This window comes from Sparus aurata, chromosome 16 (genome assembly GCF_900880675.1).
Source record: "Sparus aurata chromosome 16, fSpaAur1.1, whole genome shotgun sequence".
Taxonomy (NCBI): domain Eukaryota; kingdom Metazoa; phylum Chordata; class Actinopteri; order Spariformes; family Sparidae; genus Sparus; species Sparus aurata.
The window spans coordinates 23084170-23107896 of NC_044202.1; the positions used below are offsets into that span (position 1 = coordinate 23084170).

The 23727-nt window shown below is 40.8% G+C and overlaps 1 protein-coding gene across 1 annotated transcript in view; it reads right to left on the minus strand.

Annotated features, from left to right (window-relative positions):
* gabrb1 (gamma-aminobutyric acid type A receptor subunit beta1) overlaps positions 1-2043 on the minus strand; it is a 58370-nt gene extending 56327 nt beyond the window's left edge. The window contains exons 1-3 of the mRNA XM_030444036.1: positions 1964-2043; positions 1756-1847; positions 1588-1655 (exon numbers count right to left, since the gene is read on the minus strand). Of these exons, the coding sequence (XP_030299896.1) occupies positions 1588-1655; positions 1756-1847; positions 1964-2043 (240 nt within the window). The remainder of the gene's footprint in view (positions 1-1587; positions 1656-1755; positions 1848-1963) is intronic.
* Positions 2044-23727: the final 21684 nt, after the last annotated feature.

A 23727-nucleotide genomic window follows, 5' to 3' on the forward strand; every position in this document is an offset into this window, starting at 1 on the left:
AGTGACGGAATCTATCTGATGTGACTCACACACGAGGGGTTCATGGTGAAGTAAAGTGTTCAAGTTTATATTCCTCTTGTGTTTGGTCGTCCGCCGACTCCCTTCCTCACCCTCTGACGCTCTCCTGGATGTTATGGTGACAGACGGCCCAATAAAACCCACTGTCACCCAAGTAAACTTGTGGATTTCTCTGGTTTGAACGTTGTTGTAAACATCTGGGATCATGTAAGTACACGACGCAACAGAACACCCAACAAACGGTCTCATCGTTTTCAGACATTTCAATGCATAAATCTTCGTATCATCCCATGCCTCACCAAGAAAGTGAATACACTGCATAGGCGGATTGCAAAACATAATTCACACAACAAATTAGCAATGGTCTTAGTCACCTACTACATCATCTACTTCTATATGTAGGTGACTGAGGAACCGACAGAACCTATATGTATAAATTATCACAGGTTCTACTTTTGTTTCCACCACTGTGCTCCCGCTTTGAGGACGAGTTCATGGAACTATATTTGGGCGCTGCTCAGGAGCTGGTTCTAAATCGTAAGTTCCAGATACTTTCATGGGTTGTGTTGACCACGATTTTATGACCTAACTGTATTTTTCTCACAGAACTTTCTCATTGAAGGTTTGACTGTGGCTGATTAATTCCTGCATTTACAGATATTCGTATATCATGAAAAAAGGAATGTAAACTAAAAGACTCAAACAGGCAGATTGTGCTATATAAGCGGCGGTCAGTGAGCAACAAACAAACTGTATGTCTTACTGATGTCAGGTCTGACTCTCCTTCAGACACTCACTTCCTCTGCACATGCGGTACTGCTATACAGCGCGGTGTGGATTCCCTGGGCACCTTGGCAGCTGCATTGACACCTTGTATTAAGTGGTCAAATGATATTCTGCAGACACACTGCTTTGCTGGGCCTCCTTGCTCATGTTGACTCACTGGTGGTCCTTATGTAATTACTGCACTCAGGCCCCCAAAAATCGACCAAAACATGCACACAGACGTCTTATTTCTAAAGTATTTTCCTCCATGCGTCCGTTTCCCCGCACCGCTCGGCGAAGCCTCTCTGACACCGGCCTCTCCACGCATGCTGGGGCCGCAGATGCGTGCACGGAATCACTAAACAGCCTCTCACTCCCTCTCTCACTCCCTCTCTCACTGCTTCTCTCCTTCTCTCCTTCTCTCCCCCTCTCATCTCACCCCCTATGTCTGATGGTCTCTGTCTTGTTAATTCGCAGCCTTCGCCGGTTGTGACACCGCGGGGAAGTACTTGATGCATACGGATTGGCTTTGACACATTGCGGATCTCTCCATGGTGCTGAAAAGGGAGCGGGGGGGGGGGGGGGAGGAGGAGGGGGAGGAGGGGAATCTTTTTTAGTTTGCTTCAGGAGCGGCGCTGCACCAAGTAGCCTACAGAGGCGAGCCGGACTGACACGGATCTCTCGCCTCTCCATCTCATCCGTGCGCGGTAAAGGCAAGAGAAACTCGGCCGACAACTGTGGCGCGGACGCAGTCTGTCATCTCATCCCGCATCGCGCCCAGCGAGAATGCGCACGGCAACTTACCATGTTGACTTCAGACACCATGTCAATGCTGGCGATGTCTATGCTCATGCCCACATCGACGGGGGCGCCTATGGAAAATATGACAGCGGAGTATTAGTAAGCATTACAGCAGCCCGCTGGGCTTCTCATGTAGGTTACATGAACAGAGTGGACAGCGGCGGTGCTTACCTCCAAAGTCAGGCCGCAGACGGATGTCATAGCCCTTCAGCAGCTTGTCCACGGTGGCTTTCACGTATGACATGTTGCTAGGCTCGTTGGCACTGCGAAAAAAAAAAGAAGAAAAAAAAAAACAACACATTTTAATTCAGCCATAAGGACGTCTTACCGGGCCTGTCCAGAATAAGACATGACAAATGATGTTGTTATCAGATCTCACCTCTGCGCCCCGCAGACTACAGTCGCCAGCAGGGACAAGCAGCAGACCCCCCAGCATCCGCGGTCCAGAGTACTCCACATCACTAACTCTGATCCTGCCAACGACTTTGACACAAGATCTCACGGATGCAACTTAGGCTGCAAAATTATTCCAAGAGCAACGCATGCGCACCGTTTTACCAACATCCAAGCGTCAGCGGCGAGGAGACAAGACGAATTTGGATGAGCCGCGGTGAAAAAAAAAAAAATATATATATATATCAGCTAGGTGTGGAGGCTTCACCTGAAGAGTGGAGGCTGGCGCATGAAGCGGCACATAGAGTCTCCCAGGCAGCACCTCAGATGTCAGCACCGACCCACCACCCCCCCTCCGGCAGCCCTCTCAGCTTATTCCAGCAGTCACTACCGCGTCGAGCTCGTCTTCCCGCTGCCGCTCAATTTGAAGACGTTAAATAATGAGCAGTGTGCGCGGCTCCTCGGTCACCTTTAGTGAGAGAGAGGGACCGAGAGAGACAGAAAGAGGGAGGGAGGGAGAGAGAGAGAGAGAGAGAGAGAGAGGGAGAGAGAGAGAGAGAGGGAGAGAGAGAGAGAGAGAGAGAGAGAGAGGCTTCATGCAACACAAGTACATCTGAGGAGCTGCGCATTTTCCGGGCTCCGCCAGGCAGCCGAATCCATTCTGCTCGCGTCACCCAGGCTTAATTAATTGTTTAAAGTCCTCGAAAATGCATTAGAAAATGAAACGCACGACTAACTGATGAGAGAGGAGATAAGATGCGCTGTATGGAAGCTGAAATTTCTTCTGCTCTAACTGCAGGGCGTGAAGGTAATGGAGAAGAACTATTCTGCATTTTAACCGTCAGAACACTGGCCGCAGAATTACTGAATTAGTTGTCATATTTATTATACTTCTTCTTCTTCTTCTTCTTCTAATATAATAATGATTCTTATTAATACTATTATAGCACTCAAACATGATTCTCACACTTTTGAGATACTCCTGGAAACATCTCTGTATCTTACAAGTACGGCTTCTGGAATCCCCTGAAGGAGCAAGGCAGCTTTTTCACGAACTTCTGAACCCTGACACCTCTGCTCTTGGGGAACTATTGACTTCCCAACTCATATTTGTCCTCCGTGGCGCATGCACTGCGACTTTCAAGTTCCCAATGAGCGTACTTTATATGGTGGTTATTACACTTGGAAACATTGGGACTTTGCATTCATGTGGATGCCACTTGACACACACCACCTGCCCAAACACAGCTGCAAACCAAGTAAACTCCCTCTTGGCATCGACACTGTGCTCTGCCACACCACAAAGCTGTTAACGAATGACCTGAGGAATGTGATGCTCAGGGTGATGACCTGGCCTCCAAATTCCCAGATGCTGATCCAACAGAGCAGTCATTCACAAGACAGGGGCGTAACACATGTGTGTTCTATAAACTAAGATTAAATTAAAAGATTTAAAAGATTAAATTAAATGTGTTGATTTTCTTCTATCTTCTTTATATTTAAGATGTATACCTTCAGTACACTTTAAGCCCCATTAATGAGCTCATTGGTATATCTACTACTTCATGGTTTCCACTATTCTGCAGCCAGCCACAAGTAATAGACAGCTACCCTTCTCCGAAGTGTGCTTCTTGAAATTATTGCTTAGTTAAAAAAAAAAAAGACAGGCCCAGCTAAAAACCAGATTACAGATGACATTATCGAAACAATTGTCCATTTTACAGCTGAGTTTGTTTTAGTGATGAAAAGAAAAGGCGAGAGCCTATTAACTCCTCCTTACAGGGTAACTGTATTATTTAAAATATGTATTATTTTACTGAAAGGAAATCATTTCTTTTTTTAACTCCACATAAATTCATTTTCTTTCTTTTAAAGCATTAGACATGTATTTATGTTTAATAACACGTGCAGTTGTGATTTATCAAATGTTCCCTTTGAAATGGCTGGTTTCCTTATTCACGGTAACTTAAGATGATGTGGAAATGGCAGGACAAATGGTCAGGAATCTTCATTTATGCAAAAACTTGCTCTTTGTGGATGGAGTCGCTTAAAAAAGTGGAACCTCGGAAAAAAAAAGTTAAGGAAACACTGCAATTGAGCTGCTGTGGAAACCGCTGAAAAAAGTCTGATCCATGGAGGCCACACCACACTACCCACAGGACTTAAAGGGTTGACCTCCAACACCCTGGTACCAGAGACCACAAGACAACCCAGAGGTCCTTTGTCCATGCCTCTATCTATCAGAGCCAGGTTTTAAAATCGTGGCTGATCAGTTTATGTCCAGACACCCATAAATTAACCACTACTCATATCCTGCAAATACTTCCTGGCCCCAGCTACTCATGTGTGCTGACATTAACTTGTCTTCAACTGAATTAAACACATCTCTGTTAATCTGAGAGGATATGATCAAACCAAACACACTCAGACAGAAAGTTTGAATCAAGTATCAGAAAGCTTTGGCATACAGTTGAGAACTAGTTTGTAAATTGCTTATATGATTGGAGTCATTACAGCCTTTCATTGCAGTAGCTTGGCCGTGTTGTTGGTTGGTGATGTTCACATTTGGTACTGCCGTAGAACAAAGGCTCTGCTCAGATGAGTGAGTGAAGCTGCGCAGCAGAAGCCTGGTTAGCTCCTGGATGTTGGGAGGCTAGCAGTATTGAGATGAAGCAGTCTCGGCAGCAGTAGGTTCCCAGAAGGCAGCGGGCAGTAAGCGGGCTACCACTAGACTACAGTATGTTGCAGTAGTGCAGAAAGGGTTTACCCTTATAACTGTCTATGTCAGTTGACTTACGTTTTAACTGCTAAACAGTTTTCATTCAGTTAATCCCTTGGTATGGGGTGCTGAATGTAAAGTTGTGCATGCTAAAATAAACAGCAACTTTTCACCACATTTTGCAAGAAACCACTTTAAAAAAACACATGTGATTTTTCAAATGTTTTCTTTTGACCAGATTTACAGCAATATTTGTGAACTTTGTGATATTTACTACTTAAAGCGGTTACAGACAATGGATGGATGGGATGGACAACTTTACAATTGGCGCCCTGGCGACCAATAATGTAATAAGGTTTTTGAGCCAATAACGTAATAACATTTTGCAAATAATGTAATGACTTATTACTAATGAGTCATTACATTATTGGCTAATTATTACACATGCAAGGACAGCCTGGATTCTTCTCAGTAATGTAGCTTTTGGGCAGTACAAAGTTAAGGACATTTACTGGAAGAGGTAATGCCAATTTTATGTTGATATTTTTCCCTTATAGTCTACTGGAAATTTCTTGGACCCAGAAATCGTGTTTCCGTTAAACTTTTATGATTCAAATGTAATCTATAGGCCTAGCGGAAGAAATTCAACTTGGCTGCTAAGAGTTGCATGTTGGGCAATTTAAGTAATTAGCATAATGAGCTAATTAAGGGGAGACACTACAGGTGAAGAATAGGGACAATTTTTTTAACTAATGTGTATCACCATGAAACTTCCCCAGTTGATTATTAAGGCAATTATTTTGTGTATTATGAGTTTTCTGAAATTGTCTGTTTAAATATGCTAATGATGCATTATCTAATTAGATATGCACTAATTTGCATACATTTCCAGAACATAAATCTAAACACTGGATAAAGCCAGGATCCAAATTCCTGTTTCATTTTGTTGACATATTAGCCAAAGGTTTTTACAGAGGGAATTTTGGATATCTCTTTTTATCACTCCATAAATCAGAAAATACTGTCAAATGCCATAAAAAAAAAAAAAAAATTTGCTCTGTTTTTAGGAATAAAATGTTATATAAATCAGGCTATGAATAATATATGAACAAACCCCTCTCTTTCAACCAACCAGAATATAAATGGGAATACAACAGGAAAGTTTAGTGTATATAAGTGCTACTGAAGTGGAGATTTTTGGTTCAGAGTATGAGAAAAAACTCATTTTGAGAAAACGGCCTTTAAAGATATGTATTGTATAAGAAATCTATAGAAGTGTGGAGGAGGGGGGTTATAAAACATTTGGCGCTTTGGGATTTCTGGATATCACAAACATGGACTTAGACTCTTAGATCAGCTTTCGAAGTTAACTAGAAGCAAAATTAGATAGATTTCTATAAATTTATTATACAATACATATCTTTAAAGGCCGTTTTCTCAAAATGAGTTTTTTCCCATACTCTGAGCCAAAAATCTCCACTTCAGTAGCACTTATATACACCAAACTTTCCATATTCTAAAGGTTTTGATAGAGGGGTTTATTTATATATCATTCATAGCCTGATTTATATAACATTTTATTCCTAAAACATGGCGAAAATAGTTGTTTTTATGGCATTTGACAGTATTTTCTGATTTATGGAGTGATAAAAAGATCTTTCCAAAATTCCCTCTGTAAATACCTTTGGCTATAATATGTCAACAAAATGAAACAGGAATTTGGATCATGGCTTTATCCAATGTTTAGATTTATGTTCTGGAAATGTAAGCACATTAGCGCATATTCAATAAGATAATGCATTTTCTTTTTTTACATTTGTAAATGAGTGTTCATGTTCTATGTTGTATATTGGAGTTAAGTGCCATTAGAGCCAGTCCAGTTATTTAAATACAGGTTTAAGTGGGGACTGAATCGTTTTACCAATTTCCTTGAGAAATGTTTGAAAAAAGTTTTAATTATCGTTTTCCAAGAAAAAAATGTGGTAAATTCATTTGAAAATGCAACATCCAACAGACACACTGACTTGAAATTATGAATTTACATATCTAAGCAAATAAACAATATTCTAAATAAAGATCTTGTACAACAAATAATTCTCAAATTGGCTCTTATAACCATAATTAAGGAGAGAGAGTGCTGCATAGTACGTATCCTTGATGAATGAATGTGACGACTATGCCATCCACTATACCTATTTTTAATGAGCAAACAAAATCTGCAAAAAAATCTTTTATTTCCAAGAAATAATAACTTATTACATTATTGGCAAAAAAAATTTAAGTTATTGGTTTTAAAACGTTATTACATTATTAGCAAGTTATTACGTTATTGGCTTTATTACATTTAAAATGGCCAAAATGATTATGTTTTTGGCAGGTATAACATTGTTGGCCGTTATTACATTATTGGTGCATTTCTATTTGCATACATACATCATACCGGAAGAAAATATTGGGGTTTGGGTTTTCAAGAAGCAGCATGTAGAAACGGCACAGCACTTTTCATTTCCTGTGCATATCTGAAGAATAAAATAATTAATGAAATTACCACCCATGACGTTTCAACTGAAAATTTGTGCATGCATAGATTATCTGCAAAGCACATACATGCTTGTCAGTTGTTTTGGCAAACCTCCTGTCCATTTTGCGGTTAGCATTCCCTTTCCTCTTTTCTACGTCATAACATGAACTTGCAGCAGTAATTGTCAAACATAGCAGGAAACAGAGTTGTCTTTCTGGTTTGGATAAGTTTGGCAGAGATACATATTTATTTTTTATTTCACTCCATGAGCAGGGGGAGGGACAACATTGGTTACTGACCAAACACAGTTATTACTGTGTGCTAACACTTATAACTGCTTCAACTGAATGTGAGTTCCTTTAGCTTACTAAGGTAGTGAAGTAACATTACATACTGTACATACGGTTAAGTAGGTTACAACTTTAATTTGGTAAGTTTATATGGAAGTTACAGAAGTAATGTAAGGGTTTTAACTCAACCACAATGTTCTCCTAAAACCTACAAATAATGTAAGTGCCTAACCTTAACCAAAAGGTCCGATACATCTGTCACTGGTAAGCAGCAACAGTTACATAACTTTGAGAATACTGATGTCTTTTTGGTAAATGCTGACAATGGGCCTGTTACACACACACATATACAAACATACAAATATAATTTATAACCAATTATATCCTTCAAATGATCTATTTTATCAAACATTATCTTATGTATTACAGCTTATAATGATTTCTTTTGTGTTCTATAAACTTGTACTATACCCATAATTAATCAAGTTTTAGTATGTATTCTCCAGCACCCACTTACCCCCTCAACAAACATATCTACATATTATACACACATACACACACACATGCACACACACACACACACACATTTCTATTTCAATGAAGTCAGTAGGCGTCTTGTTTTTACAGTCATCCACTCTGCTCTCCAGGTAGGCAAGTCCACTGTCTTTCTTTGCATTCTGTAGTCTCAGTTATTTTGGTAAATTACCTCCTCCACCAGGTCCAGAATACTCTTCTGACCTCCTCCACCATACAGTCTAGTGATTTTTTAATGTCATCGACTTCCTCTGCTGTCTGGTTCCTCTTTGGCCCTATTAGTATTGTTATGTGTTTTCGCCACCACAGCTGTTAGCTTAGTCAACTGTTAGCCTTGGCGCAAGTTAGCTCACCGGCCACTAGCTTGTACAGTTTCATTCCAAAAATTGTAGTCTTAAATCAGGCAGGAGTCAAACTGGTGGTCTCAGCAGATTGTCCAATGTCCCCTCCAAAACTCAGTTGTCAAACCCCCCAAATAGCCAATAATACCAAGACCACAAAGTTTTTGTGCAGATCACTTTCTGTGCGGAGCACTTCACCTCAATTTTTAATATAACATTCTTAACCCCCACAATAGCTATGATACTGTCTGTTTCTGTAGTGTAATGGCTTTCTTAACACTCAGACCTGCTGCTTAGCCACCTGGACTGTCTGCTTCACTTAACAAGCCTAGAAACACTGCAGCTGCGACAGCCAGTCAGTCGATTTACTGGTAGGAAAACTGCAGCTCACAATCTGCAGCATCAGCTTGGCCACTGTTTTTACAAACCAACAGCGAGACAAGGGGCGGCTGTAGCTCAGTGGGTAGAGCAGGGCGGCTAGTGATCGGAAGGTCGCTGGTCAGCTCAGCCCCCAGCTCCGGGCTGGGCTGAGCTGCATGTCGAAGTGTCCTTGAGCAAGATACTGAACACCAAATTGCTCATGATGTGCAGTTGACACCTTGCATGACAGCCTCTGCCATCATTGAGGGCCCTGCGATGAGCTGGCGACTTGTCCAGGGTGTACCCTGCCCTCTCCCAGAGTCAGCTGGTATTGGCTCCAGCAAAAAACCCCGCAATCCCATAAAAGGGATAAAGCAGTTACAGACTGTGACATGACATGACAGCGAGACAAACACGTCAGCCCATTAATACCAAAAAAACACTCAACACTCAATTAGGTAATAATAACGTGTCAGTTATGCTAACAGAGATTATTTTGGTGAACACTCCTAAAGCCCAGCATCATATTCTCTGCCATTAAGTCTAAATGTGTTATTTCTGTGGCATGCAATTCATTATATGATTCCAGTGTGTGTTGTGCATTCTCTCTTACAGTACAACGTGCCCCCCACACTCCTTCCATTCTCTCCTCCATATCCCTGCGGGACACCCAGAGGTGTCACCCACATGAGCAGATAACACCAGCTGCTGCTCCTCCTGTCCTCCTGCCCCCCCCCACTGCTCCTCCTTCTGCTCCTCCTTTGCCTCCATCTGCCTCCTCTCCTCCTGCTCCTCCCTCTGTATGAACACCGTGTTAAAGTGTTCCTGATATAACTTCCTGCTTCTGACTCCGGATCTAAAAAAATACTGCTTGTCAATTATGCAGTTTATTGCATTATTGCTGTTGCAATGCAGTATGAGGTGACAGAAGAGGCAGTCTCACTCAGCAAGCCTTTAGATTACAGTCTTCTTAGAGTAAAGGGCTAATTCTGCTCCAATTATTGGGTAATTATGGGGCACTTATAAAACAATTATGGGTTGAGGTAATGTAGTTACACGAGAACAAAACAGGAAGTCTCAGCCAATGCCAATAAATCTATAATTGATGATATCCACTTGCTACTTACAGGTCCAGATAAACCTGCTATTGGGCTACACATTTTATGAATCTAACAGTGAAAGTCAATGAGTTACTAGACTGGAATTTTGACTTAAGAGCCAGTCTAAATGAATACTAAGATAAGTATTTATTGTCATTTTACAGGGCTGTACAATTAAATGTAAATTGTAGCCTCCTGCTACACGTACATTGAACCTTTAACAGGTAAATGGTAAACACATGTCACATTCACCCATTCATACTGACATTCACACACTGATGACAGAGGCTGGCAGAGGCTGCTTATCAGGAGTAATTTGGAGTTCGGTATCTTGCTCAAGGATACTTTGACGTGAAACTGGAGGATTTCCCAAATCCTGGTTCGATTCCCCAGATTCTTCCAACTACTGGATGACCCGCTCCACCTCTTGAGCTACAGTAGCCTCATATATTTACATAAATATAAGAACTAAAATATAATAATTTAAAACAAGACAATATGTACAGCTACTTATCAACATATGCTTACATAATAACCTATACATATACAACTTTAATGTAATGTATAATCACAGTTCCATAATATAACAAAAACGACTGCATTTAAAATTCATATTTATAAACACATACAGTATAGCAGTACTACTAATTAACTACTATTCATTTGAGATTGTCTATTGTATTGCAATAACGCAATACAATAGATAAAAATGTGTGAATTAATAATCAAAATAGAAAGATTAACATAAATTAATAGGTAAATGAATGCAAAGGTAAATGAATACAGAAACACATTTATCAATATCAATATTTATCAATTAGTGTCACATTTTATAAATGAATCAATGTCTACGATATGTAGCTTATTTTGAGATTTTTTTCAACTTTTTGGTCCCATTCAGAGTATTTGATTCATTCCCACTGTCACATTTCTTCATACACCTTTAGCTGTATCTTGACACAAATTCAGGCTTATTTGCCTTCCCTCGTTCCTAATGTGATTCAATAGTGCTGCAGAGATCCTCTGTGCTCTTAACCTTATACAAACCTTCCTTGGCTGTAATCTGTAAAAGTCCTGCAAATAATCGAGGTTGTTATAATGGAGGAAATTATAATGAATGTTTGATTGTATTTTAGGTGCAAAATCAGTACGCTCATCTTGCCTCAGCATGCAGATTCATTAAGACCAAGGTTTATCCAGAGATCATCTTTTAGATTTGGTCACTTTATTTTAGTGGTATGCTGTCAAGAAAATGTGTGCTGCATGACACACAGGTAGAAGAGGTAAAAGCACTGTGTGAATAGGGCTTTAGATGTGTACAAGTTACATGAGTGCCATTTAAAATTTAGACTGACACATTTCATTTGAAGTAAAACAGATCTTGTAGTGGGTTTTTGAGTCGTAATAAAGAGGAAAGCAGGAGGATTCTACTTATTCTCTTCCCTAAGCTCTACCAGCTTCGGGAAGTACTGTTGTTGATCATCACTAATTGCTTTGTGAGGGACAGACGCGTTTTTAATAAATATAAACATATAGTGTTTACTTTGTGTTTTTAGTATGGATGAAGTAATGTAGGGCTCAGCTGGTTCTTCAAATATCAGAGGTAGCCATCATATAATTATATACATTGATTACTTAATCATCAAAAGAGGAGTGAATAGCTGGTCAGGATACACTATAAAATGCATCATTAACTTTTGCCTGCCGTGTCACCTGCCTCTCTCACCTAATCAGCTAGCTCCACTCACCTCAGCACACAGCTGTGCCTCATCACTATAAACCCGGAATATACAGTATAATCCAGCCTCACGGACACTCACTGCCAGTTTGTTCTTTGCCCACTATTATATAGTAGATATCCATCGGATGACTTCCACCTTCACGACCTTGTCGCTAACTCACTCAAAACTGGTATTGTGGCAAATTTTTTACTGATCTACAGGAGTGTTTGGACTGTTTCTGCTACATATATCCTGGCGTTACATCCCGATCCATCCCATCTTTGCTACGATGCTTCCAGAGACTTTGCTTTTAGACATTAAAGCTGCTTACAAACTATTCCTGGTTTCCCTGAGTGCTGCGATTGGGTCCTAACACTACATGTTACAATACAATCTGGCCAGACATGGACCCAGCGCACTCCTCACCACAGTCTGACTTGCAGAGGGTTGAGGGGATGCTTCAGCGGCACAAGGTTTTTGTGGCTATCACCACTCCAGAGACATGTCAGTCTCATGCCAGTCGCTAGCTACACTAGCTGCTAAGGTCCAGCAGCTGACTGATTGAGGGATGCAACTACTTATGTCTCTAGCCCTAGCTCCCCCTCCCTCTCCATTCCATTGCTCCCTATTCCTGCACCCACACCTGAGCCCCAGTTGGGGACCCTGGAGCACTACGCTGGAGAGCCTAAATGCTGCAGCTTGGTTCTTCCAAACTGTTCCATCCTGTTCTCCCTGCAGCCCTATGTGTTTGCCTTGGAGGAGGCTAAGGTGGCATTGGAGAACCATATAAAGACTCTCTAGCTGCCGGAATCATCCACCCCGCTTATTCACCTGCTCCAAGTGCCTGTTTGTGGTGGAGTTGGATGCCTCCAATGTGGGGGTTGGGAGCCATTCTATCCCAATGGACGGCCAGCAGCCAGAAGCTCCAGTCCTGCTCCTTCTTCTCTAGTCAACTCTCCCCCACCAAGAGGAATTATGACATTGGGAACCAAGATCACCTGTTCATTCCACCAACGCTTAGGCCTGACGTTCTCCCGACTCACCTGGCAACGAGGTGTCCAGTGGACTGGTGAGGGCTTGCAACACAGGTTCTGGTGGGCCACCCTGGAGGAAGACACCCGTGAGTTTGTTAATGCCTGTCCTGTCTGCAACCAGCATAAGCCATGTCACCAGGCTCCTGCTGGTCTCTTATAACCTCTGCTTGTGCCCCATCATCCTTGGACTCACATCTACTAATACTGGTCTGCCAATATCCATACACGGTAGTGGATTGGTTCAGCAAGATGGCCCACTTTGTTCCCCTGCCCAAACTCCCTACATCCTGCCAACCTGGTTCTGGTCCACATCTTTAGACTTCATTGTCTCCCCACTGATGTGGTCTCCGATTGGGTCCTCAGTTCACTTCTGGATTCTGGAAGGAGTTCTGTACACTCATCGGGGCCAAAGTCAGCCTATCATCAGGAATACGCCAAGAACACCATGACCAGCTCTGCCTCTGGACAATCCCTGTTCCAGTGCTCTGCAAGAGACATTGTCCCCTCTTAAGCCTGAGGGTTCAGACTATGAAGTGGATGAAGAGGAGTTATCTGCTGATGAGGACTGCTAACGCCTGGATGCTGAAGAGGAAGAGGCTGGAATGACTTCTCTGAGGAGTACACACAAAAAGTATTTTTAAATTACAAATGATATAGAAACAAAAATACTTTTGTACTAGTCAGGAGTAAAGAATGTTGTGTTTGTGGATGGCCAAACTCATCTATAAATCAGCGAATATTTGTGGGTCATGGTTCATGCAAAAAAACATTTCAGAAATTACCATACGTGCCATATTCTTATCACTATTACCTTCTTTTGTTACATGTACTGTGTGTGTATATATATATGTATATATATTCATAATTTAAACCAATATAGCTTTTGAGGTCAATTGAACTGAATTAACTAATTTGGTATTTAAGACGTAGAGCTGTGTACACAGCACTGATTCAATTCCATTGTATTAAACCAGGTTTTATGCCTGCGGTCTTTAATGTCCCAAGTTATGTGTCATTGTGTGTCTTGTGTTTTTTCAGGTGTTTTAGCTGCTCAAGTGAGGCCAAGGTCTCTGACCTCCAATTCAACATACATTTTCATGCATCTTTAGGAAATAATCCACACAAGCACTGGGCTGTTCCACCATACATTTACTTTAGTCAATGCTCTGGTGCCATCTAGTGCTATGAACAGTTACCATCTCTCTATAAAAGCAAATAACCTCTGTCTGTCTGTCTGTGTGTGTGTGTGTGTGTGTGTGTGTGTGTGTGTGTGTGTGTGTGTGTGTGTGTATTCCTCAAATATCTCTGCGGATCAGGATCAGACTGACCTGAGAGTTTCAACATGGCTGCTGTGTGGTTCAAGGGTGTGCTATTTCGCATTTGTTTGGACTGCAATGATACAGTTAATAAATTATTTCATAAATTCTTTACAAATTCCACGAGCATTGTCCACCGGAGCCACTACAGTCACGTGCGCACCAGAGCCAATCACTGCACACCGTGGCCACGCGCGCACCAGAGCCAATCACTGCAGAGCCCACCGCGACCCCCCACCTTAAGAAACAAGCAGATTTATACCTGCAGCGGTGCGAGCTGGACCAGGATTTTGCCGGCGGTTCGGTCCCGTTGTGTTCTGTTCTGTGCATCTAAACTGACTGTTGTGGATTAATGAGATTAAACGAGTCCGGACCGAGTCTGTTCGGGTCTGAGGAGATCCGGAGACGCGCGGACAACAAAGTGGAATCGGAATCTGTGGATGTTCGTGTGTAGCTAGCGGCTAGCTGCTAGCCGCTAGCTACACGGCCCACCTCCCGAAGCGACGGACCGGAAGCATCGGCACGTCCAAAACCGGACCTAGGGTAAATAATGTCCGCCACGGTTTTTCGCTAACATTGCCGTCACATTTGCTTTGTGTCTGGTGCAGAAAGAAACAGTAAAAACGGGCTTTTGTCACGAAAGTGTCCAAGCGGCATGTTTGGTTGTTGAGGAACAGGAAGTTGTGGGAGGGACCTAGGCGGATGATTGACAGGCAACGACGGTCGGTGTGTGTGAGAGTTGAGAGATTTGTGACATTTAGCGTGTTTGGAGTGTGTAGTTAGTGTGTTATGTAGTGTTTGGTGTAGTGTGTTTAGTGAGTAGTGGAGTCGGTTTTTTGTTTAATGAGTCAGAATAATGAGGAGAAGCTGAATGTGGAGCAGGCAGTGCAGCTCTTCATTCAGCTGGAAGGAGCACAGGCAGACCTGAGCATTGCCTGCATTTAAATGTAAATAGTTACATATAACTTTGTACAAATGTATGCACACATTTAGATAAACAACAAGTTATATTTGCATTATAAGTAAAAAATAAAAATAAAAAATGGTTTGTTAAACATATTTTCACAGTAAAAAAATCTAACTTTTTCTACTCGGATTTCATGTTTTTTTGTGATTTTAGGTCCATTGTATTAATACAGTATGTCAAAATAAAAAAAAATAACTCTACAGTCACACATGTGAGGTTGTGCTGAAAATAATGACACCAAGTAAATAGCTTTTAAGATGAAATATAATGGCAAAATCAAAAATACTCAAAAACAGCCAATTATACCCTGGAATATCGGATTTCACAACAAACCTAAATATCCCTGATGTCCCACCTTCAAACACAGCCTCATTTGGCCATCCATGAAAAAGCTCCTTAACCTCCCACTTTTTTATAGGAATACACTTTTCTTACGGGCACTGCACTAGTGTATAATAAAAATAAATGAATGCTAGCACACTTACTCCATGCCACAAATGTCTTTTCTTCATCAGGTCAAACTGAATTTTTCTCACAGAAGTTAGTTGATAACCTTCAATATAAATATTACATGTATGCATGTATGTAGGTGTGTGTGTGGCATTTATCACCAGTTGAACTTGCTGTCACACTGTAGATGATGTGTGACTGTAACACACACACACACACACACACACCCACACACACACACACACACACACACACACACACACGTGCACAGTTACTGCCACCAGGGATTGCTTTTCATATCTGTGACAGCTAGTTTCTTCACGTGAAAACACACACACAGACATAAAAACAGAGAGAAAGCCCCTCACTCACTTCCTACTGAAAGAAAACTGATGCCTGAACTCACACACTACAGCATCATGAACATGACACAGGTTTATTAAGAGTCACTTTTATGAACCTCTATGCTAAGTCCTTCATGAGCCTGTTTGTTAAAGGTGTTAAGAGAAGGCCCAGGTCTTCTTAAATTATATTTTTCTCCATCTGAATCATACAAAATCATCGACATCATACAAAATGAGTAGAACCTCAAACATTTTGGGCCATTTAGTATCATGCAGTTAACAATACAGGAAGTATTGTTTAACACATTTACACAAACAACTTGACCATACACTTTTTTAAGTAAATAAAACATTTTCAGAATGAAAAGTGTGATACAGGCTTTGTTCAGAGGGTAACCCACTACAGATAGTAAATGCATCAGTAAAGGTTTTTGATGTCACCCCAATGTTGAGGGTTGTTCTGACATATTTGACCAGAAGATGGCATCCTAACTCTATGCATCTTTCTATATGCCCTCTATCTAGAGATCAGTCTGTTACTATAGCTGATAAGTCTTGATGAAAGAATCTATAGGACTGTTTAAAACATCACAAACATGATTTAAAACTGTATGTATGTCTATACAGGTGTCTATACAGCACCTTTTACATATGTTCACACATGCTTTACAGCATGGCATTAAAAAACAAAACACCAAAAAACACAAAAAGTTATTAAAATATTCAACAAAAAGTACAGAAACTAGAATGGTAAATGGTGGAGTGCATACCTCCACCAAGGCCTAACAGCCGACCTTTTTTTTATTCAGCTTATTATTCATACCTTTTGGTGGCATGGTAACCAAGATATTATTCCAATAAGCCTGTCAATGCACAAGTTTGATATCTCCTTCTCTCTTTTCTTTTAAGAAGGTTAGCTCTGTCCCTTCTGAAACCTGTATACCATGTAAGTTCCCTCTAAACAATGAATTGTTTATTTAAACAACAAAATGTAAGAAATGGTCTCTCTGCTATACTGTTGCCCATGTGGTAAAGTCAGTCTTAGAATAAAACCGTCCTGCCTATCTCACATGACTTATATAACTGATACAACTCAAAAGCCTGGTCTCATTAATGCAAAGTCTCTTCATGAGGACGTCTAATTTACACTTGACCTCACCCTTATGTGACACATACATCACAGTCTGATCTCGTTACCATCAGTCTATGTTTGACAGCCAAATCACACAGGTGAGGGGTCACACAGTCAAAAAAACCCTCATGAGTCCTCTTTTTCAAAGTCAATACAACTGGTGCAATTGGTTTACTGGTCCCATTGTAGCCATCTTTTATTAGATCCAGCAGTAAGCTGGAGACTTGGTGGATCCAAAGTTGAGATAATGAGGAAGTAACATGTCTTTCTCTAAGAACCTAAGACCAAGACTACCAAGACATGACCTTCTTAAGAAATATATACAGTACCATTCCTGTGTGTAAAAATTATAGAAAATTAGTTTTATTTTCAAAATCTAAAGAACTAAACAGTCTTAAATAGGGCAGTAGGCCTGATATGGGATGCTGATTTTGAATGCTGTAAATGTAATTTGAGAAATAAAGACTACATTCCATTCTCTTTCATTATATTGAAAAAGTGTCATAAATCTCAGTGACAGATATCTGAATATTTGGTTGGGTAACACCAGAACTGTCTGTATGAAAAGACACTACAAGAGGGTGTTGAAAATGGCACGTGAGAGCACTACCTACAAATAAACTCTAAACTTACTTAATTTGTTCTCTGGTGAACTGCTGACCAGCCATGAAAAATAACCCAAGGTGACTATAAATCGAGACAGATGTTGTGATGCCACACATACAAAATTAAAAGAAAACTGATGGATAGGTGTGCTTCCATTCAAGTAACAATTTGAGGTATGGAATCAAATGGTTTTAAAACTTGTAATTTTTAGAATATGGCCAGAATTCAAAGGTAGCTCCAAAACTGTAGGGGGCCGCAAATCCACTTACTGCTGCTCACTATACCAATCTATAGTGGGGCTCCTCTAAGACTGACTGATCATGATTTGAAGACAGGGGATACAGTACAGCCAGAATATTTTGTGAATATTCTCTTAGCCATTTTGAGCAAACCAGAGGTGCTTCCTGAAAGACAAATCAATGCTTTTCCATTTCCTAGCTGAAACTGCCGGGACTATCACACTGTCACCTGGGCCACGGCTAGCTGTTTAGCATGATAACTTTAGTAGATTTCCTGATAGACATCTTACGTCACCCCTGTTGTTTCTTCACATTCTCTTCATAATGTAAGTTTATTTTCTGAATGTTTTAGCCCAACATGAGCCTGCTCCTCTTCTCCTCCATCTAGATCTCAGCCAGTCTCATCATCCCATCGTCATCATCACCTGTGACTAGATTCAATCAGGGGAGTATACTATGGCAAACTCTGCATCATTACCCCCTTAGAATACAATGGCATCATGATGGGGTCTAATTGCCAAAGACTATTCACATTTCCCGTCTTTATTAGGAACATGTCAATAAAAACTTGTTCGCTCTTAAAGAGTCTCTCCCGGTTGAAAATTATTCGTCCTCCATACACTCTGGGATCTGCCAAACAGCTCATTTTAGCTCACATGGGAGAATCCACTCGATAGTAACAGAGTGTAATTTGATGGTTGGAGTATAAAAGGCGGAAGGGGAATTTCTCTTTGCAGCACGAAGGCACCACTCAGATTCTATTCAAACAGAAGAACAACACATCTGCAGCCACAGAACACAAATTGTTTTTATTTATCTAATTTACCGCTGTGTTCTTGCTGTCACACTCTTGCTGTCACACTCTTGCCACGCACTCAATAGCTTTCTTGGCGGCCGCTGCTCTCATTCGGACTTACCAACTTTGTGGTTTGTTTTCAAAGCTAACATTAGAGGTTGGTTTTTACCTGTGAATGTTTCTTAAAATTAGATGACACTGTCATCTAATGACACTGTCATTCAAGGACAGTGTTAATGACGATGTTTTACTATACCCTAAAGTTGTTCCACTTTTCTGTCCAAATAATGGCAAGGATTCCACCCTGTGAAAGCAGGCTGGAGGTCATGATTATAAAAGATTATGAAAACTGCAAGATTAACTATCACTTCACCTAAGACCAGAGTGGTTTTGTGAGACGTCTATGGTATTGTATTAATATTTACTTCAAAATGTATTGTAAAATTGCAATAATGTAATCATTGTAATCTTGTATCATAATTACGTAACATATACAACTGTATAACTCCCCATGCTGATGAAGACATAATGTAAGTTAAAGTATACAGCTATATGTCACTGGGACCGAGCTTTAGTCTGTTCTATAAAGCACCTCCATACTGTGGAGCACAGACAGGAAGGAAGCCGTGAAACTTCCCTGGTTCCTGCTCACTGTCAGGAACGCTGCATTTTCACGAACACAAACTGTCAAGACCACCTACCTTGTTTTCCCATGAACACCCTCCCCCAACCGCCACACACACATATATGCACACAGACACACAGACACACGCATATGCAAGCCAGCTTTGTGTAGCTGTCATCATCCCTCAGTATCACAGTCACTTGTCCACAGAGGATGCATGCAATACTATGCTGTAAATATTCTAAGCCATTAATGTCAATAAATGCCAGCCTACAGCATAGTGATAATGTGTCCAAGCAAAACAGAGCTGTATCAATCTTCTTACCATCCACATTCAAACCTTATCATTTCACCTTAAGGTAGTGTAGAATTGAAGGGAAAACAATGATTACATTGAATGAATTAAATAAAAGCAGTTTTCTAACATGACTATTTTTCTAGATGACTTAATTGTGTTGCAACTTTGGTTGAGAATCTTAACAGATGCAAACAGATGCAGAGTTTCCTTTTAGAAATCCCAAATCAACCGGGAAATGGATCTCATATACCGCCCTCTCCACACCCACATTCAACCATAAATGGTCAATGCAAAGTGCCTCGTGAATGTTAAGGCCAGGAAATGAGCCACTGCTCAATGGTGCTTAATGATGGCAATGATGGTGCTTACAGCGAATCATGGCCACAAAGAGAGAAAAACAAAGAAAATGTGCAAGCTTTATAAATGAGACCCCAGGTCAGTGAATTCTCCTACCCTACTATGCTGATGACATCGATTCCTCTTGTAGTGCAATTGTCAACTTTCCCCACTCTTTGTGTTTCCCTGTGGTATTACTGTTGGCGTAACTGTCACAAGACTACTATCAACAAGGGAACAGACTTTGACACAACATTGGAGAGCAAACCATCAAGTTAATTTCCATCTGTTCACCCTTGTTTTTCCTCGGTTTCTATCTCTCTCCCTCTTCATGTTCTTTGCCTCAAAGCCTCTTCCTTTTTTGGTTGCACAATGGCAGACACACATCCTTTGTACCATAATGCACCCTTCATTTTTCGAGGAGAAATTGGCAGACTGCATGGCATAGTGAAAGCAAGGTGTATAACCAATCTATATGTGGTTGGTGTTGTTTTTCTACAGCCTTGACACTGTGCAATCACTATTTACTTCATTATGACTAGTAAAAGCAAAACAAAATGTCTATAGTTGAACTCTTGACTCTTCACCTTAAGGTTTTAGTCCTGGTTGATTTTAGGACACCTAGTGTAAACCATATATGTTGTACAGACTTAATAGTGCAGGTCCAAGATTTTAGTTTGGAATGACCCTCTAAACCTACCTGAGCCAAACAACAAAAAAACCCCCCAAAAATTCATTTGCTGTATGTTGTTACAGCCCAGCTAAACAATGCCTGAACTGAAAGGATTCCTATGTGGCAGTGTTGTATTGAAGAAGACCATTACCCAACATGGTTAAACTGAACATAATCCTTGTAATGGTCCCCCCCCCCAATGTATTTCTAAACAGCAGTATAGTGCATTACAAAGGCTACATCAACAAAAAGCCATAGCACCATAGTGTTAGTGAGCAATGGCAAATCCTGCAAGACTGAGAGCATGAACTGTGTGAGCATGGACACGTTAACTTTTTGAGGACTGTGCGCACAGAACCAAGAGTTTGGAAAGAACATGACAAATGCTCGGCAACAGCTGTTGTCTTCTGCATTACATGCATGAATGCGTCAGCTTGTGTCTTCTATGTCCAGTGCATGCGTTCTTTGTGTGTGCTGAGCCTGATCAGTTGCGCATGGGCATGCAACTGAATCCTGCCCAGAGACAGTCTGTTCCAGGAATTACAAACTACTATATGAAGGGGTAATCCAATAAGAAAATATATTGAATTGCTTTGCTGTTGAGAAAGAAATGTTTCTTTTGAGGTGGAGGTGTCTGCAGGTGGCTGAGGATTTGTAGGCGTGGGAACACAATATTTCAAAAGTGCACCTGAAGAGAGAAGAGGAGTATATGTGACCACTGGGTGGTATTATATTAATAACTAAAGCTGCTGATGTAGAAACCAAGCCAATAATAGCACCTAAACCACATTATTGCCAAAATGTAGTTAAAGCAGTAAAGTTAAAGTACTGGTTTGCTCCCACTGAATGGTGTATTATTATATATGACATAATTAGATATTATTACTGAAGCATCAACGTGTGAGCATCATGTTACCATTGTCAGGTAGTGATCAGATCATGGATAAGGATCAAGTGATCTTACCCGATCCTCACTCCATCTTCCACAGAGACAGCACAACAGAGTCCGGTAAATCCAGAGGGGATGGAGTCTTTCACATGATGAATAATGAGTTGCTGTGATTACAGCAGATGACATGATTTTGGTGGGTTATCTGGCTCCTTTAACTGAAAACCACTGTTGAAAATTCTGAGCTAAGGATTGGATGTGAATGTGTGGAAATCTCCACCAGTCTTGTGTCACTAACGCTCCAGTTTGGAAGCTTCTAGGGTCAGGATGATCCCAAGATGGAGCTCTTCAGATAGCCTTAGGCAGAATTCTTCATACTGGACTGAACCTGTCATGACTCATCCAGCTGTCATGTTCAACTTTAAGCAGAGCATCATGGCTTATGTTGTTGCCATCTGTGAAACGGTTACCTAAGAGCTTGATACATATTTGATGGATTTGACTAGAAAACATTTATAGATAAAACGTATATGAGAACCACCGTGAAGTTGAATGGGGAACGGCACTCTTCCAATGCAGAGGTGGATTTATGTATTCCTTGTACTGAAAGGAACGTCAAAGTGTAGAGGACAAAAATAGAAGACTGAAGAAGACCATGGTAAAACCAGACGCATGATCTCTGTTCTGGTCCTCACAATCTCGCAAACCTTTTGTGTTCTTGTTGTTTGAACATTGCTCATTGTTTAGACAGGCTCGTTGGTCTGTTATACTCCTTTTAGCTCTGGTTTGGGCTCCACCGCCTGCTGCCAAATGCTCCACTATTCTAGTCTCAAACATTGTATGAACTTTTACTGAACAGCTGCTGGCTGCTGCTGAAAACCAGGAGGGAGAAGAAAATAAAACAGAAAAATCCACTTCAGTATCAAATGTTAAAATGTCCTTACAGAGGACAGGTGATCTTTTAAAGCCACACCTTCAGTGTGTCTAGAGACTGTGTTAGTGTGTGTATTAGTTGTATGCAATTTGAGTAAATGTATTTTTTCTCTATAACTGTAAGAAGTAAATATACCAGAAGAATGTGTTTTTAACAGATACCAACCTGCCAATCAAACATGACTCAATTGTATCCATGATGAAGTAAGCTTCCCTGTCACTAGACTCCTTTATTCTGCTTAAAATCACTTCTCTCGTCTCTTTCAAACAAACGTTAGACCGTGTGGCTGCTGTGCCTTTTGTAACCATGTTCACGCCACTGTGACTGTGCCTATGACTAAGCATTTACACTTAATGCCTGGATCCACTCTATGACCCTTTCAGGAGCTCTGCCCTAACAAAGCCAGGAAATGCGCTGCCCACATTACGAGCAGTCATCAGCACAGGCAAGAGAATGGCCATGCTGCTAGATCAACTCAAGATATGTTCTGCGATCAACGATGGTATAATCCTTACTGCTGGTCACATGCTTTGGATGTTAACTGAAAGATTGATACAGCAATTACAAGCAGATAAAATGAGTTTCCTGTGCACAGGTGTCCACACAGACACTGCTGCTTCTAATATAGTATACCATTTTAAAAATGTAAAATAATTAAGGATTTTAATTTCAAGAAAAATGTATAGTATTCTTTTCTCTCTGATGTTCTTGGTTATTTTATTAGAGAGTGGGTGAAAATAAGCCTTGGGCTTCTGCCTCTTCCTTGTTCAGATATTGACTGAGAAATTTGCATGACATAATTTTTGTTCCTAGAAATGCATTCAACGGAAATAAAAGAGACTATTCATGGTCTGATTGCAAGTATACACAGAGAATACACAAACATAATACAACAGTGGCTGTGCATTGGCTTCTATGAAAGCCAAATGTTGTCTTTTTGATTGAACTTGAGCCAAGCTTTATTTTCACTCCTGTCTGCTGTTCAATTCAACCCTGATGTTGACTCTTCTGAATGGGCTGTTTTAAGGCAAAACTAAAAGCCAAGGGCTGCATCGTACCACTGTCTCAATATCTCTCCACAAACTGTGCTTCTTATGAATGTCTTTGTCCTCTCAGTGCCAGAATTTACAAATGGAGTTATACAATCTCTCCTCATTCGGTGTTAAACTTGGTAGTCACCACCTCCATACACCTGGCCGACTGCTGCATCAAGTGGGCCTCAATGTCTGTATTGAAAGTTTGCTTGAGGAATACTGAGACTGAGACCTTGCAGACTCTTTTCTGCAGCCACCTGTGGGACAAACTTTACACTTTTGTCCTTCTGTCCTTTTGTTGCATCTGTTAGGGCCGTGTAGCAGGGCTTTTGGCGTTTAGTTTTGATTATTTGGAGTCTTATGTGGTTCTTTGTAAATGAGACAAAGCTTATAACCCTGGATTATCTTAAATGTCAAAGACACAAGACTGTTTCCCTGAAGATGGCTACCTTCCTAATTACTGGAGCACTTGACCTTTTGCAGGTACATTG